General features: G+C 40.9%; 1 protein-coding gene across 10 annotated transcripts in view; it reads left to right on the top strand.

The window, feature by feature from the left end:
* Nucleotides 1-18011, top strand: part of ARHGEF9 (Cdc42 guanine nucleotide exchange factor 9) — a 314280-nt gene that overhangs the window by 185282 nt on the left and 110987 nt on the right. For 7 of the 10 annotated variants that reach the window (XM_045582383.1, XM_045582382.1, XM_036439896.2 and 4 more), the window contains one exon: nt 7579-7758. The exons of the other annotated variants lie outside the window; for them this stretch is intronic. In XM_045582383.1, the coding sequence (XP_045438339.1) occupies nt 7579-7758 (180 nt within the window). The remainder of the gene's footprint in view (nt 1-7578; nt 7759-18011) is intronic. 10 annotated transcript variants of the gene reach the window in all.

Raw genomic sequence — 18011 nt, 5'->3', positions numbered from 1 at the left:
TAGTTGGTTTGTGACCAAGGTCAGTTGACAATTTTAAATAAAAAATTAAAAACATTGTCCTCCAGATCAGATGGTCTGTCCTGCTTTTGCTGAGCCTGATCTGCATATAGACTCACCTGTCACTCACCATTCCATGTCAAACCAGTCCAGCTCACTTAATGTCTTTCAGGTGTGGCTGAACTCAATAGTAGATCTTCCATTTCATTAAAGTGAAAAATTGCTGCTAATGGGACACTTCAGGAAGCTGATGCGTAATAACTCCCAAATTACATGCCCAAACTAGGAAAAAGATTATGTCATGAAAAAGATGATTTTTGTGTATTTCCTTCCAGTATAGTCATAATCACCATCACTTGAATGCATTAATTATTCTGCTTAGAAATGAAATTATTTAGTTATAGGCCATAGTAACACCCAGATTTAAACTGAAATCAGCCTGGGAAAAGAAAGTCATAGGGAAAAGCAAAAGCAATACTTGTGATTTTTACTTTTAATATCCGTAGTGTGGTTTGTCTTAGCTGGCATCTCTTCTCTTTTCCCTGATGACCATTGAGCACGTGTGCAACTCTTCCATAAAAACCAGCCCACCCCAAGAGTCATCTGGTCATAAAACCTACCAACAATAGATTGGCCCTTAGGCCACCTGGTACATGTTATGTAAACAATTTCCTTGGCTCCATAGACTATGCTGCAATCTTATAGGCATTTAACTCTGTTGCTGTGATCTGCCTCACACCTTGCCTAGTTTTAGGACTCAGGTAAAACTTTAGATTGATGTTAAAAACAACGCTGTTTTATGGATTAAGTGATGTTTTAGGTCTACTGTTCACAAGTTGTACATTCTGGTTGTTTGGACAATAACACTTTGGATGACAATTTGAATAACTCCCATTTGTATTATTTTCTTCTTATCTAGATAGAAATTAGTGAAAGAAGCAAATGGAGAGAGGATATAGGTGAGAATCACCAGGGAAGTGATTAAGGATCAAGATCACATAGGTAGGAAGAGGCAGCCTAACTCCAGTGTCCCTACAGTTAACCATGGCTATGCACATGCCTTTATCAGAGGTACAGAGGTAGGAATGCATCTGCTTTTGCAAGAGACTGAATTTGGCCAGAGTGGAAAGTTCCTGCATGTTTAAGACAAGAGCTGGATCCATAGTCAGGGCTAGATTAAGGACAGCTTTGGGAGATTGACAATAGGAAGTTATTGAATCTTCTTGAGCCTGTATAATGGTACCAGCAAAGAAGTTTTGAAAAATGCATAACTAAGGAGTAGCTTGAGGAAGAGAGAGACCTGTGGGCAGCAGGAAGGTGGAAGGCAACTTAAGGGCCAGGCCTAGGAAATGAAGATAAATGATCGTATGAGAAGGGAGGGAGGGAGAGAAAGAGAGGTAGAAGAAGGAACACAGCAGGCCCAGAAGAGTTACCAGAAACAGGAAAGATTAGAAGAAAATGGTGGCATATGATGAGTTTAACATATATTTTATTGGAAGTGATAGTAGGCCATGCAGTGAAATGTGGAGAAGGCTGTTAGAAATATGGGATTGGAGGTGACTGAGAGCCGATGTCATGAAAAAGATGATTTCTCTGAGGAGCTACATGGAGAAAACTAAGAGCCAAGGTCTCTGTTGACTTTAGAATGGGGCAGTCAAGGGCTAAAGTTGAAAATCCATTTCTCAGTTTCCCAGCCAGTCTAACTGGCCTGTGCTTTTATGTGTCACTGGTAATGCCTTAGTGGTACTCAGGAGGAGGCTAATCAGCTCCAAGCTTTCATTTTCCTGAGCAGAGAACAGTAAAACCATCCTATGGAGCATGTAGGAGGGTGAGAAGAAATAAGCTGCTATAATGACATTTCTGTCTTTGCAAAGCTGAAGTATTAGCCTCAATAGAAAGCCAGAACTGGAAGGTACCTGAGAGGTCATTTCTGTGGTTCACGCCTGTAACTTTACTGATAAACTGATACTGGAAAAGAGACCTAACATCATTCAGTGAGTTATTTGCAGAGTTTCTTTTAATAGCCAGTTTTTGTTGTACACCCTGGTAACTCCTAGAAGTAATTTTAACAGCATGGGTCACAACTTTCCAGAAATGTTGTCCTTGAACACTTTGGGCAAGATAGAATCTGTTTACGAGGCTGTATTAAAAAGACAACTGATTTATTAATGGAAGAGCATAAAACCCCAGCCTATTTTATATGTGCTTAAAGGTAATGAAGGAATGGATTTTGCCGTTGTCCATGCCTACCTGCTGATACAGGGTACCTTTCTGAGGAGATGGGGGCAGGCACCAACTAAAGAAAAACAGAGAGTCAAAACCCCTCATGTCCCTCATTGTCCTTCTGTGAAACTTCTCATGGCAATTGGCACATTTGCTATTCTTCACAAAACAATATATACTTTTTCTTTTTTAACCTTTTCATCTTCTGCTGCTTGCCATTAAAACTCTCATATTTCTGGCAGCCACCTAAGCTAATTAAATAATTGTTTGGGGTTGGTACTGCTCAGATGGAGGGCAAGAAGAAGAGGAAGACAAGTGGCATGGCTTTGGAAAACTAGGTAGAGGCTGTCACTTCAGGGTTTTTTTTCTGAGTTGGCAAGGCCTTGCATTTGGAATGCTCCTTACATGACCCCAAATCCTTTATTTCAGACATACCAACCACTGAGAAAGGCGTTATAGACAGGCAGGGAACCAAACTTATGGGGTGGCATGGGATCACTGTCTTCTTTCCTTCCTGCTGAAAGGGCTCACTGGCTATTCCAAGTTAGCTGTAGATGCATGCCTTGTTGATCAGAAACCACAAATTCTGAATGTCTCCGGGGTATGGTGTACATATTTCCAGGTTAAAAGTCAGGGTTCATGGGTCTGATAACATATGTATATATTTTTAGAATCAATGGGATAGAATATTTGAAATGAGGATTGTTTGGGGAAATTAAATAAAAAGGAATAAGAGCTCATTCCTTCTTTATAAATTATATTATGACTCTTCTCCATCCCCATCTTTTTATTCATATCCAAAAGTGGCTTTAGTGTGGGATTGCGGAACACTGTGTGTCCCACTCACTAGCAAGTCTGAGCAAGAACCAACTTACAATTACTACATCTGAAATGTCCTAGGGATTGGGAATTATTTTCTTAGAAGTCACAACAGCACTGTCCCAAGGCTCAGAGCCATTTTGGTACCTTCATGGAGTGAACCAGTTGTACCTCCTGGGTTTATGTTGGGCTTGTAGGCTGAAGGGATTGGAACAGATGGGGAATTTGGACTTTGGGTTGGGGGAGGGATATAAACCAGTTTTTTTAAAATAAAGCATTTAACCCCTGACTTAACTACTCTCAAATGGCCTTTTCTTGGCTTTTCTTTCTTATATTTTGTACCATTTGATAATTTGATCAGATCCTGCTGCTTGAAACTCTTGACCTTGGCTTTTGTGAGATTGTTTTCCTTGGCATTCTAATTATGTGATGACAGCTCTATTTAGTTTTGTTTCTCTGGATATTCTTTTTATCCTTACCTCCCATTGTTGTTGTTGCCCTAGGTTTCTGGACTTCTTTCTAAGCATTTTCTTCCAGGGCAAATTTCTTTGGTCTCCACAATTTCTTCTGGGCCATGGACTCCTAAACCTGTATAGCTATTTCCTATAACCTCTCTTGACCTTGAAACCTACCTGCATATATTGCTGGCCCCTACAGTCTACAAATTAAAGAGAATATTTGTCATCTTTCTTCCCCTCCTAAGCTAGCATTGTAGAGTAACTTACCCTCATGTTTTAATGATCATGTTTAGGATTGAATCCCCCCCTCCCCCCCACACACACCAAATCAATTTGGACTTCCTCATTTTCCTAAAGCTAGATTTAAGAACCTTCATACAGACTCCAGCCCACCTTTTCAGCCATCCTTCCACCCCCAACTGCCCTTTTCCAGCCTTTTTTAAACTTCTGCATTTGCCATCAAAGCTCACATAGTCTTCACCTCTGAGACTTTAATGTCATTCCTCTGCCTCAAATACCCTTCCTGTTCCCTTTTGTATATTTTATAATCCTATTCATTTTTAAAGCCTGTATCAAGTGCCCCTCAACACTTCTAGAGTCCAGTAAGCACATATGATCCTTCCTTCCTCTGAAATCTTGAACTAGACCAGCATATATAGGTTTTGTACTAGTCACTGGACATTCAGCACTCAGTTCACCCTGTCTATAATTCTGCCTGTGAGGCAGGTATTGTATTTTTTTATATTCCAATTACATGCTAAACATTTATTTTGGTTTGTTTTTCTGGCTTTTTGTCTGTTCTTCATCTCCCTTTGTCACTGCTGCTTTCTAAAGTAGCAAAGCCCAGAAATTGAAGCCAGGTTTACCTGCCCTTAATGACTTCTGCATACTCCTTGAAGGGAATTCACTGATGGTACTCAAAGAGCATTTGACATTAGTAAGGACAATGACTGAATCACAGTAAGTAGAGCCCTACACCTAGTGGGAGTTCACTTGATTGAGAGTTGGATGATAAATGGATGAGCAGAGAAAAGTGCTTATTTGTGGGGGGAAAAGTGTAGCAAGTTAAAAATCAATCCTGTACACACAAAAAGAGATTTAAAACCAACTTCCAGCCCCAATTTAGTTAACTGTTAAAAGAACTCAGAGGATGGTGGGGGGAAGCATCACTTGACTCCTGCTTATATTTGTGAATAGAGAGCACAGGTGCCCTATACACCTAGCATCTCTTTCAGGTTAATCCTACTCTCATTATATGAACACACATCTGTCAACTCTTGATTCAGTGTTTTACAGCTCATGAAATAAGTGGGGATATAGAATTTCCATTTATCAGGTGAATAAACTGAGGCTCAGAGGAAGCATAATTTTTAGAGCTAGAGTGAGTCAGCATTTTAATTATGGCTTCAATACTTGTTGGCTGTGTAAATGTGAACAACCTCTCTGAGCTTTAGTTTTTTCATCTGTAAGATAGTAATAATATTAGTATCTCCTTAAAGGGTTGTTGCGAGTCTTAAGTGAGTTAAGGTGTGTAAAGTGCTTAGAATAGAGACTGACCTATTACTAGTAAGTACTTTATATCAACATCATTATTATTATATCTTTAGCAAGAAGTAGAGCAAGGTCCTAAATCCAGTTGATTTTTTCTGCCTCCTCTATATACAGTGTTATATTGGGGCAAAATAGGTCCAGAAATAGGTCCACATGATGACCATAAACAGGTCACATCTGCTATAGTATACCTGATTTACAAAATGATGGTTGATGGGTGATGATCTTTAAAATGCTATATAGTTCTGACTATAATTGATTCCAAGTAGGTCTTGACAGTAGGTTTGCCCATTGGTTTGTGGCCACTGGGTACTGGATTGGTTTGACCAGGGCATAGCTGGGCTATCTGGCCTGAGGTCCCAGACAAGTCAACTGGACTAAATGGGTATAAGAGTGAGGCAACTGCTCCTGAGCAAAGAGTCCCTAATAAGAAAAGTCCACTGTAGAAAGAGCACAGACAGTGAAATCAACCAGATTTGGGCTTAGGGGTCCTCAAACAGCACCACAGATAGCATCCTGAACAGGGTGTTGGTAATTGATACTAATATATTCTTTTGACCCTTGGTAAAAAGCCAAGGGTGTAGCTTTAAACCACAAACCTTCATGATGCTCTGAGTTGGTGTTATATGTACCTATAGAGACTTTTCTATAATGATTTACTTTATTGAGGCCAGTGATCAGCAATTCTCCACTGAGACGAGAACAAGAAGAAATTGACTTCTAGTGTAGTTAGAAAAAAGCAAGTTCAACATAAAAATAAATCTCCTCATAGGTGGGAGCATCATTGACGGTGGCTGTTCAACTCTCTTTGTTTGAGTTCTTTAAGAATAGGAGCCATCTGGTTTATGATATTATGGATGGAGTTATATGAATGCAGTATAGCTAATTAGTAAACATTGGTAGTGCAGTATGATGGGTTATAAGACTCCATAATTTATTGCTTGTGTGATTAGCCAAAGGGCCAGGCCGCCTCTTTGAACCTGTTTCTTCATCTTTATCCCATAATATTCCATATTAATAAATATGGAAACAGTTCATTCAGGAAGGATCATGTGATGCAGTAGATTTGAAAGCACTTTGTAAACAGTAAATCATGAGGTACTTGAAAGGTGGTGCTATAAAAGGTCCTATTGGAAATCTCTTTTACATCCATGCTGAGGAGCTCCACCATACCTTACCTTCTCTGGAAGGCACAATAGCTAGAAACTTGAGCAATGAAGGATGCATGAGGCAGGAGCTGACCAATAGTGTTATTTTCTGGCTGGTATGTTGGAAGGTAGACCTATGTGACAGGATATTATGTTCCATATCCTGTTTCTGTTGTCTTTGAACTGTTTTGTCAAGAGCCATGTTGCCTTGGGAAATTAGTCCTTCCTCAAAGCAGACTGATGAAAAAGGTGACTGCTAGAGGAAATGTTCAGCTATTCATTGCTATGGAGAGAGTATTTGAATCCTTTGCCTGACAGGCCATATGTTCTCTATTCTGGAATCTGTTTCTGCAAATGCCAGGGAGACTCATGGACCATGCTGGCAGAAACCAGTTAAGGAAAAAAGAGAACAAATAATACAGTGAACAGGATGGTAGCCAGAAAGAGGCATACTATTTCTCTACCCCATCCTCATTAGATGAGTGTTGTGAACATGTTCATGTGTGTGTTCATGTGTCAGAGAGATAGATGTCTGCCTGATGCTATGTGGAGCCCAGTCCTAATGACCACAAAGTTTAATGACCAGTGTTAGGGTTTGTTCACAACCCCAGCCTTGCTGGGTGACCCTGAGCTCACCCCTTAATTTCCCCTGGCTCAGTTTTGCCATCTATTAAATGCAGAAATCAACCTACACCTCTCTATGTGTATCATAGGGTGGTTGTACAAATCACTGATTGAATCTGTGCCAAGGTTGAGTTTCTTTGGGGCAAGTCATCACAGAAAGCCATATTCTTTCAAACCCATGACCTCTCTGATGGCATCATGTGTGGGTGGCAACCAGGAGGCTGCAGGACTGGGGTCCATTGTATGTGAGGAATGCCATGGTCTGTAACCTCTGGGGGTGGGATACAGTGGTGTTAAAAATGTACCACCAACTCTCAGTTGGTCAGTTACAGTGAAGAGAAGGAAAGGGAGAGGAGTGCAGAGAATTTTGAGCAAATGTTCTCAAGCCTCATTTTAGCATGGATTTCAGTCTCTCTACCCCTTCCAGAGCTTCAGATGCCTTGAAACTCCAAGGAGAGATGGACGGGTGCTTTCTTTCTTCACTGGGGGAGGAGATAATGAGTAGGGATAAAAACATGAGGCCTATGTAGTCCATATTCACATTCTGGGTCATCCCACTCACTGGCTAATGTAGTTGACAGTATTGTTTGCCTTATAGTTTAGTGGTGCTTATACTTCCAGTGCCATCTCTCTTACCCCCAGTCTTTACCACTAGTATGTGACTCCCCATAAAGTAGTAGAGCTTTGTGGGTGGGATAAGGGGGCAAGTAAGATAGCCAGCTGTGTGGACTGAAAACATTCTCATTTTGTCTCCTAAGCTGATCACTGGAGATTCCATCGTTAGTGCTGAGGCAGTATGGGATCACGTCACCATGGCCAACCGGGAGTTGGCATTTAAGGCTGGCGACGTCATCAAAGTCTTGGATGCTTCCAACAAGGATTGGTGGTGGGGCCAGATCGACGATGAGGAGGGATGGTTTCCTGCCAGCTTTGTGAGGGTGAGTGTCAGCCTTCACTCTCCTCTCCTGTCTCCTTGGCTGCCTGCCCCCGGATTTCCCCTCACCAGCCCCTGTTCTATTGGTCATTTATCTCATGGAGGCTCCTCCTCTCACATTTTACTTCTTTTTGTGGTCTCCTACCCAAGACCTAGGCTTCCTTTAATTTTTTTACTTTCTAATTTTGAAACTTTTAATTTGTTTCTTTTTTATTTTAACAATCCCCACCTACTGCCTCCTGCTGTGACTTTATACAAATCATTTCCCTTTTGGCCTTGATGTTTTTTTTAAGACCTTTTAAAACCATATTTCTGTGAATTTTACTTTCTTACCTCTCTTATTTTCTGCTGTCTTTTTTTGTCCTTGTCTCCTCTTTTTCATTCTTTCTTTTTACATATCTCTCCCCTCCTTTCTCCTCCTTACTCTTCTTTCTTTCTCTCAATTTGGGAAGTGTGAACACACCTATGTATTGTCTCAGGATTGTATTCAGTTGTTAATGTATGAGTGTGGGCTCCTTATTTTCTCAGGGGCTATAGTTTACTGATTGAAAACTTACTTTTTACAAGAGACTCAAGCGACTGGTATTTAAGATGTGCTGTGGGTGGGAAGCAATCAGCCTGATTGGGCTTGCAAAGGCTTGGCCCATTTTACATTGTACCATGAAGAACCTGGCCCTTAACAAAAGGAACTATTGAAAGCGGGCTCCTTTAGCAGTTACTATAATACTTCTTCTGGGTCACCAATTAGTAAGATGATATGGGAAAAGAGCATTGGCCTGGTGACCAGCTTTTGACCATATCTAAGAAGTAAGTGCTTGAATCTGATCTTTGGGTATTATGAGCTCTGATTTTCCCCATCCACAAAATGATCTTGGCAATACTTTCATGCTCGGGGATGTCATAATGAATGAGAAAATACATGTAAAACAAACAACAAAAAAAAACTACAACTTTGTGACCACCAAAGTACCCATGTCATGTAAGGATGTCTTACCATTATCCTTACCACAGCCTATCACCTTCTGTTAATTTCTTCTGTAAAATAAGGATCAAGTCCTGACCCAAACCAAAGATCAGAGTGGTTTCGACTTTTGGATGATGAAGGGCCTCGAGATTAGAATGACAGCTGTGTGGCATGAAGGAAGGGGCAGGGTATTTTGAATCAGACAACTGAGAGGTTGTCTCAGTTTTATTATCATACCTTCTAGCTCTATGGCGTTTGGTAAGACTTTTCACCTCTCTGAGACCCAATTTTCTCATCTGAACAATAGGAATAGCAGACTTTTTACAATGATTAAATAAAACCACATATATGAGTAAAGTGTTTAGCACAGTGCTTGGTATATAGTGGGTACTTGAAAAATGCTAATATACTTAATTATCATCTTTATCCTCATCCTCATCACTACCAACTCCTTATTAGATCCAAAAAGATCTATATATTAAGGCTGGTCATATTGGTTGGAATAAGTCTCCTTCCTTGGAGGGTGCAAACCTAGGAAGCACGGTTAACTGGTTGGAACGATTTAGCTGAGGGCACTTGTCAGAAACAGAGAAGTGGACAAAGTGACCTCTTATCCCCTCTGCCCTGAGAATGTCCTAATGAAATATCCAATCTTCTTTATCTATATATGTGGCATCTTTCACCAGGGTTTTCACATGCCATCTGTTTCTCAGCTCAGCTTTGTTCATTGATGACCCCAGGGGTAGTAAAAAAGAGCACATCAATAGCCATGGGTCTTTGAGGCCCTGTATACAAACAGCTTGTGTGTCTTAGAATGACAGCCCGCCCTCTTTAAAAGAAGGATTAAATTGCACCTTGTGACAATGTCACCCAAATCCAAATGTATTTCACTTTTAGTGAAATTTTATTTTTGTAATAAACAGTACCTCAAGGGGTGGGACAAAATGATTGAGCAAGGCAGAATGGCTCTGGGAGGCAAATGACAGAGCCAGGCTTTATAATATAAATGAGCTGGTATTGATGCTGCTACATTCAAGGCCAGGAGGAGTGTTCCTCTGAGCAAAATTGAAGCAGCCACTTGGATTGGCTGATTCTAATGTTTAAGAACGCCATTGACTGGCCCAAGAATACATAATATAGAGTCTAGTCTATTGGTTCTCAGTTGCCCAATGAAATTATTCCCTTGAGTAGTTTAAAAAACAAACACTAAAACCTAGGTTCCAGGCTGGTCAAGACAGAATCTTTAATATTGAGAACAATTGTTCTAGACAAGCACAGCCCAGTAGAACTATATTGTGAGACACAAATGCAAGCCACACATATAATTAAAAATTTTCTACTAGCCACACTAAAAAAAAAGTTTAAAAAAAGGTAAAAGTGAAATTAATTTTAGTCTATTTTATTTAATCCAATCTATTCAAAATACTATCATATAATATCCATAATAATAAAAGCATAATATGCAAATCGACCAAACTGCAGAACAGCAGAATGACTGTCTGAATGTCCTTCTAGACAACCTTCCAGATGAAGCCTTTTGTACTGGAGGGCTGTGACAGCCAACGCAGCTGGGGCTGTAAAGGCCTACTCTTGCATGAATTTCATGCATAGGGCCTCTAGTCGGGGAGGGTAGGGAGATATGGGGGAGATAAGAGATCAACTGAAGGGCTTAAATGCATACATATAACCATAACCAATGGATACAAAACTCTGGGGAGGGAGGGCATTTATGGGAGTGGGAAGGGGCAATGGTAAGATATGTACATATATAATACCTTAATAAAAAATGGGGGAAAAAATAGACAAACATGTAAATTGAATGTACAGCCATAGCCAATCAGTGTGAGTATGCAAATTAACCCAACAAAAATGATGGGTTAAATTGCATATGCAAGCACAGAACAGCTGGGAGAGGTGGGATGCCTGCTATGTGTGGGAAGGAGGGTGGCAGAGGGAGCTACAGGAGCAGTGCTCCAGACAGAAGCGAGGACTTGCCAGCTCCTGGGTGGCCAGGGAGCAGGGATGTGCTGGCTCCCGGGCAGCTGGGAGTGAAGCCAGGGGAAGGAAGGCTTATTCTTGCACAAATATCATGCAATGGGCCTCCAGTATAATATAATACACTATCACTACAAAATTATTTTCTGGTGTATAAGACAACCCCCTAATTTTACAGTTAAAACATAGGTTTAGGCCTATATTCACTGTATAAGGCTACCCCCCACTTCAAAGAAAAGACTTACTTTGCTGTCAAGATCTGCAGGTAATTTTTGTGCGATTTTGGTCTTTTGCCCCCGATTTTCGGTTGACTTTTTTTTCGTTTCAAAAGTCGTCTTATACGCCGGAAAATACGGTGTATATATATATTTACTAAGTCTTTGAAATCTGGTGAGTATCCTATATTTACAGCACATCTCAATTCACACTAATCACATTTCAGCTGATTGTTAGCCATATGTGACTAATTGCTATTGCATGAGATAGCATAAAATAGCACAATAATAGATCAGGATTGTTAATGAAAGAGCCTAAATCATAACTTAGAGCTTTAATACTCTGTCTACTATACCAGTAATTATTCTGTTAGAAACTAAGCATTCCCTGTTGCCTCAGATTGCATTCAGAATGAGAATTTGATTATTCTATAACTTTTTGTTTGTTTTAGTAATACTCTAATGGTCTTCAGATTGCTGAAGGGAAGTATTATAGAACTTAGGCTGTTATGGTATTGCCAATGAAAGAAAATTGGGGTAGGCTGCTGTTGGCATGAATGATGTGAATAATGGCTCCTAGGTAGACCTTTCAGTTCTCATGAATGAGTGTTTACATGTAGGTTTACATTTCTAGTAACATTGTGTGATAGTCAAGGGATTAAAATATGGAGGTTATGGAGGAGGAATCCAAGATGGCTACACAGGTAAACACCTAACCGCAGCTGCACACAACAATTTCAATAAAATACAACTAAAATATAAAATGGACATTACCCAGAACTACAGGAAAGTTGACTGACTGGAAATTCTACAACAAGAAGGAAAGAGAAAACCAGAAGGAAAATCAGAGGAGCTGTAAAAGCCTAAGGTACGAAGACACGTTGCACACAGAGAGGACGGAGCCGGAGAGGAGGGGGAGGCTGAGTGCCTGCGTTTCCTAGCAGCGGGAAGGAGATAAAAGCTCGGGACTGTGCTGAGCCCCAGTTCCGACTGCTCTGAACCCCAGTTCTAGGCCAGACCCCAGGGACCCAGGCTCATACAGAGGGAGCTGGGCTGTAAGGCGGAACCCCAGGGGAGCAGCGAAAGGAGGTCCTGGAGGCACGCACATTGTGCCCAGAGAACAGACGGTTGGCTGTGCTGTGGGATTGCCCTGGCAGGAAGGAGACAAAAGCTCCAGACTGCTCTGAACACCACCTCCAACTCCACTTCCAACTGAACTGAACCCCAGTTCCGGGCTCATTGGGGGAGAGACTAGACTGTTTGGTAGCAGGTGAAACTCGAGGGCACCTCACTCTCAGAGGTGCTTGCAGCGAGTACCTAAGGACCCTGAGAAACGCTGAAACTCAGGATCCGCATAGGGCGTGGCTGACAGAAGCCAAGGCTGTAGGCTCCACCCTGAAACACCGCCCCATCCAAGCAGAACACAGAGACCTTTAAGGCTACCAACTCAGGGAAGCTGTGAAAATGCCGAGACAAGGAAACAGATCACAAACGAAAGAAATGGAGGACAAAAAGTGATTGGATATAGAGTTCAAAACCACGCTTATAAGGTTTTTTCAAGAATTTCCTAAAATAGATAAGACCTATGAGGATATGAAAAGGGATCAACTAGAAATAATAAGAAATCAACAAGAAATAATAAGGGATCAACAAGAAATAAAGAACACATTGTCTGAAATAAAAAAAATAGTATACAGAGTCCTAAAAACAGAATGGAAGATAGCAAGAATCAAGTAAAAGATTTGGAACATAAAGAGCCAGAAGACACTCCTCCGCAGAAGCAAGAAGGCAAGTGAATCCAGAAAGTTGAAGATCATGTAAGAAACCTCTGGGACAACTTCAAGCAAACCAACATCAGAATTATGGGGGTGCCAGAAGATGAGAGAGAGCAAGATATCGAAAACATACTGAAAGAAATAGTGACAGAAAACTTCCCCCAATTGCTGAATTAGACTTACAAGTCCAGGAAGCGCACAGAACTAGTAGATATCCTGTCCAATAAGAATAATATGCAAATTAACCACCACTCTGCTATGCCAACAAGCCACACCCACCAGACAATCAGGAGCAACTATGCAAATTAACCCAACCAAGATGGCTGTGGCCACAGAGAAAGCAGGAGGGAGGCTTGGGTTTCGCTGGCAATAGAAGAAGCCAAGCTTTCTGCCTGCCCTGGCCTGCCTTGGCCTTCGCTTAAGGCTACAAAATTTCAAATATAGAAGATACATAAATTCCAACAGAAATGGCTGCTACCACAGAGCAAGCAGGAGGCTTGGCTTCATTTCAGGCTACAAAGTTTCAACTGTAGAAGATAAATAAAATCCCAGATACCAGAGCCTCTGCTTGAGTAGCAAGGTGGGGGGGGGGCATGGATAGCCTGCAAACTACCACAGGCCCTTCACCCAGGCCACGCCACACCCCAAAGGGAACCCCAGTTCTAATCTGATACACACTTCAGGGCAAACCAGCCTGCCCTCACCCATGCACCAGGTCTCTATCCTATCTAATAAAAGAGTAATACCATCACTCCAACACACAAGATGGCTGCCCCCATGTGGTCAAAGATCCTGCCCCCATGTGAACACAAGATGGCTACCACAAGATGGCCGGCAGGAGGGCAGTTGGGAGGGACCAGGCCTGGAAGGGAGGGCAGTTGTGGGTGATCAGGCCAGCAGGGGAAGGCATTTGGGATGGACCAGGCCTGCAAGGGAAGGCAGTTGGGGGTGATCAAGCTGGCAGAGGAGGGAAGTTGGAGTGACCAGGCCTACAGGGAAGGGCAGTTGGGGGGGACCCAAGCCTGCAGGGGAGGGAAGTTAGGAGCAAACAGTCTGGCAGGGGAGCAGTTAGGTATCAATCAGGCTAGCATGGGAGTGGTTAGGGGGTGATCAGGCTGGTAGGCAGAAGTGATTAGGGGCAGTCAGGAAGGCAGGCAGGCAAGGAGTTGGGAGCTAGCAGTCCTGGATTGTGAGAGGGATGTCTGACTGCCCATTTATGCCTTATTCCACCAGGTAGTTGGACATCCCTCAAGGAGTCCCAGATTGGAGAGGGTACAGGCTGGGCTGAGGGACAACTCCCCCCATTCACAAATTTTGTGCACCAGGCCTCTAGTTTTAAAATAAATTTGCTATCTTCATTCCTCTACATAAGTAATTTTCAACCTTTTTCATCTCATGGCAACAAAAACTACTAACATTTTGTGGTACACCAAAATATGTTTTATTTTTTGCCAGTCTGACAAAAATTGGTATAAGTTTGATTCTTTCACACTGGATAGCTATTGTTGTATTATCTGTTGTCTTTTTTTAATTTGACAATTTAAGGGAAAAGATGTTAGCTCCCCAGACTAAATAGTCAGGTATTGCTTCTTTTAAAAATTATTGCAGCACACCAGTTTGCTTGTCATGGCCCACTGGTTGAAAATTGCTGCTCTACATTGATTTTTGGTTGAGGGTAGAATGGTACTGTAAGAACACTGCTAACTGTATTCTACATATTTGGTATATTATCATGGGCTTTTATTTTTCTCCTTCATTTCTAAAACATTCTCTAGAGGTATTCAAGTTCTGACATGTCTACGTAGAACATAGTGATAAATCATACTTATCTATTGAATCTTCATTAGTGATGTAGCTGGTAGGCAGAGATGGGCTATTTCCTGGGATGCTATATCTCCATGTTATAGGATAGTTACTTGGTTTATCCAGACTGATCCTGAGCTGAGATTCAGTAGCACATGGAGAACATCAGTACTAGATTTGGCATGTGACATAAAAGCATATAGCAAAGTAAAGACTTTTGCCTAACTCCATACCAACTGGACCCCTTTTGTAGATCATTGGACAAATTTTGTAACTAATATAGCAAGGCACCTTCATTCCGTAAATGGAAGTCTCATTGCTGTATGAACATCCCAGTATTAGAACAGTAATCAAGGGTACTTTGTGAGGTATTGTCCAAGTTAGCCCTAACTGATATTAATCAGATTAAACACAATGTAGAGTTTGAGATTCTTGTTTCAGTTCTGTTATTAGTTGTGCAGCTTGAGCAGCTTCTTGTACATATTTGAAGCTCAGTTTTTTTCCTTCCAAAATGGGGATAATTGAATCTTGTGAAAATCCATTGTAACCTGTGATATGCTGGATACCTGTAGATAGGGAGTATGATACCATTTTGGCTATTGTATAAGAAATTTCTGGATACATGTTTCTTCTACTCAGTCAAATATTTGCCTTCTTAGTTGTTCAGAATTTCATTTTGCATGTGTATAACATGTATGTGTGTGTGTGTTCTCCCTTTTGTACTGGAGGCAACATGTCTTTACCAGAGCCATGCAGGGGATGAAGTACCTTCTTAGAAGTTGGTCAGATTAAGTAAATTACAGCTTACTGAATATCAGTTTTGCTATCTAGCTATTGACATCTTCAGCTGCTTTCCTGGCCTGGTCTCCCTAATTGGAAGCTGAGAGCAGGCTGTTGGGATATTATTGTGTCTCTAAATGGTAAACCTCAACCCTGTGGAGGGGCCTCCTTTTGAATGATAGGCTCTAACTCAAAATTATACAGGCATTTTTACTTTGTCAACATGTAAAAATGAACTTTTGTTCTGACTCTGTTCTATAGCCTGCAGAGAGATCGCTGTCTACTTTGTACAAATACATCCAGTTATTGGTAGGCAAGGCCTGCATGACAAGGCATGGGTTTGGTCAGAAATTTAAGAGCCTGCTCAGGTTGCATCAGCATGTATATTCTTTTTCAAATTTTAGATTTCTCTGGTTTTAGGCCTGCCTGGAGGCAGAGGGATGAAAGGATGAGCTAATCAAATCATTACCATAATTTTTTTGCAGTTGAACAGATCAGATGTCACAGAAAATAAACCTTTCCTGTTTATAAGGAAGCCCACTGTTACAAAGTTTTACTTGGATTTTTATTACATAGCATCTCTTCTTCGCTGCACTTGGGGAACACTTTTCACCTGTGTGAAACCTTAAACTCAAAGTAGATTTAGAGTTGAAAGGACCCATTTTGGCCAGGAATGACTGAATTAGATGTTTACAGGACCAAGACAGATAATAAGAGTAAATCAGTCTGAGAGTGGGATAAATGGGGGCCTTTGTCTAACTGGGAAATCTATGCCCCATCTAAAGGGAGCAAAAGACTTGGATGGTTCTCATCAGTGGGCTAAGGTATAGGAAGGAAGGAAGTCCAGTGTGTTGAGATATTTCAGTATTTTCAAGAAAACAAGAATTTAATTTTATGTAAAAATATCCATATTTTTAAGTATTGACAAGTAATTCACATTTAAAAAAAAAAGAAATACTGTGAGGGACAGCTACAACACATCTTTAGGCTAAATTGTCCCCTGGGTTCCAATTGGGGACCAGTAATTAGCCTGACATTCTCAATGTATAAATACTGAGGAAACAAACAGGCCCAAAGAATGGAACTGGCTTAATTATCTTATAGGAATTAGTGAAAAAGATAGGATTTGTACCCAGCCCATGAATGTTACTTAAGAGAGCTGGTTTAAAGTCTTTGTCTAGTAAGTACAATGTCTGGATTTCTGTTATGGTTTCTGTCAGTTGTTTTTTTCCTGTGAATGGGCCATAATTTTCTGTTTCCTTGTATGCCTTGTAATTATTTTTGAAAACTGGGCATTTTGAATATTATAGTATGGTAACTCTGGATATCAGATTATCTCTTCTCCCAGGGTATGCTGTTGTTGGTAGTTGAGGGCTGCAGTTGTCCATTTGTTTAGTGACATTTCCAAATTATTTTTGAAAAGACTGTATTCCTTGTCATCTGTGAACACTGAAGTCTCATTGTCCAGCTAGTGACCTAACAAATATTTCTTTAAATACCTATAACCAAGAAGAGAAAAAAACAAACAAACAAAAAACTACTCTTGTAGTCTGATGGCTCTGAGCTGGGGCACTGCTTCAACACTACTCCAGGTTACCCACAACTCTGCCTCAGCCATCTCCTACTCTCCTGCTTGTATATAACCCAGAGATCCTCCAGAAGTGCAAACCTACACTCTATACTTCCCTCATGCTTTTTCTGAGTATGCACCTGGTTCAGGGCATGTGTGTAGCACTTTAACTTCCTTAGTATGCATGGTAGCCTTTCTGAGTTATTATTCTTTCAAGAAATTTCTTCCTTAGTCTCTTTCCTTCTGTAATATTGGGCCTGTTTCCTGCTTTCCCTTTCTGCTATCCTCTATCTTGTGTGGGCATGGGAAGTATATGTCTTTGAATTTTTCAATAGTGGAAGTAACAGCCTCAAAATCCACTTGAGCCCAAGGAGGTAGGGATACAAAACAAAAGTCAGCATCTGTGCTTGTCCCTCAACGCCAAATAGGTCAAAACACATAGCCGCAGTATTTTAAGAACAAGGTCATTAGCCCACTGGCACCAGCAAGCTGCATGAAGTATATAGGCCACCCTTGTCTCAGATGCTGGGGAATAGAGAATGGTTGGCAAATTAGGGAAAATGCCTCAACTTTCTCTTAGCAAATTTTAGCCTCAGTTTTCTGCATCAAGTTCCTGTATGGTTTGGATTAGAGTACAAAATTCTGAAAAAGTTGGTTCTGTCAGTTATGTCAGCTAAGTGTTATTTCAGTGGAGGGACTGATTCTTTGTGCATCCTAATTAGTCATGTTACTCCCTCCTGAATCTTAATCCTATGCTTTCTGTGCTATAGAATAATCAGGAAAGGGTATGCTTGGGCTGCTAACAAGACTTAACACTTGAAAAATGTACCTCCAATTCCAAGATAATGGCAATAGTATTTTGCTTTCTTGGGATTAGTTCAGATATGCCAGCTCTTGTTTATCCACCAAAACTTCAAGTAGACATAGGCCTCTAGCTTTAACTATCTATGTAGAAGGTCTTGTTTGTGGCCCTGGAGGTGACTCATTGCGGTATCTGAGAGTTGAGTCTAACATTAACAAGGAGAGCCTTTGTTCCATGGATTAGAAAGATTTTTTTCCTCCATACCAGAATTTCAAATGGCATTAGCACTCATTTATATTTGCATGATGCATTTTAATGGTTTCTGACTGTGTACATGTTTTGGGTGACATTAT

The sequence above is a fragment of the Pipistrellus kuhlii genome, unplaced genomic scaffold (genome assembly GCF_014108245.1).
Source record: "Pipistrellus kuhlii isolate mPipKuh1 unplaced genomic scaffold, mPipKuh1.p scaffold_m20_p_16, whole genome shotgun sequence".
NCBI lineage: Eukaryota > Metazoa > Chordata > Mammalia > Chiroptera > Vespertilionidae > Pipistrellus > Pipistrellus kuhlii.
The sequence above is the reverse complement of the archived record's forward strand: the minus strand, read 5'-3'. Positions and strand labels throughout refer to the sequence as shown.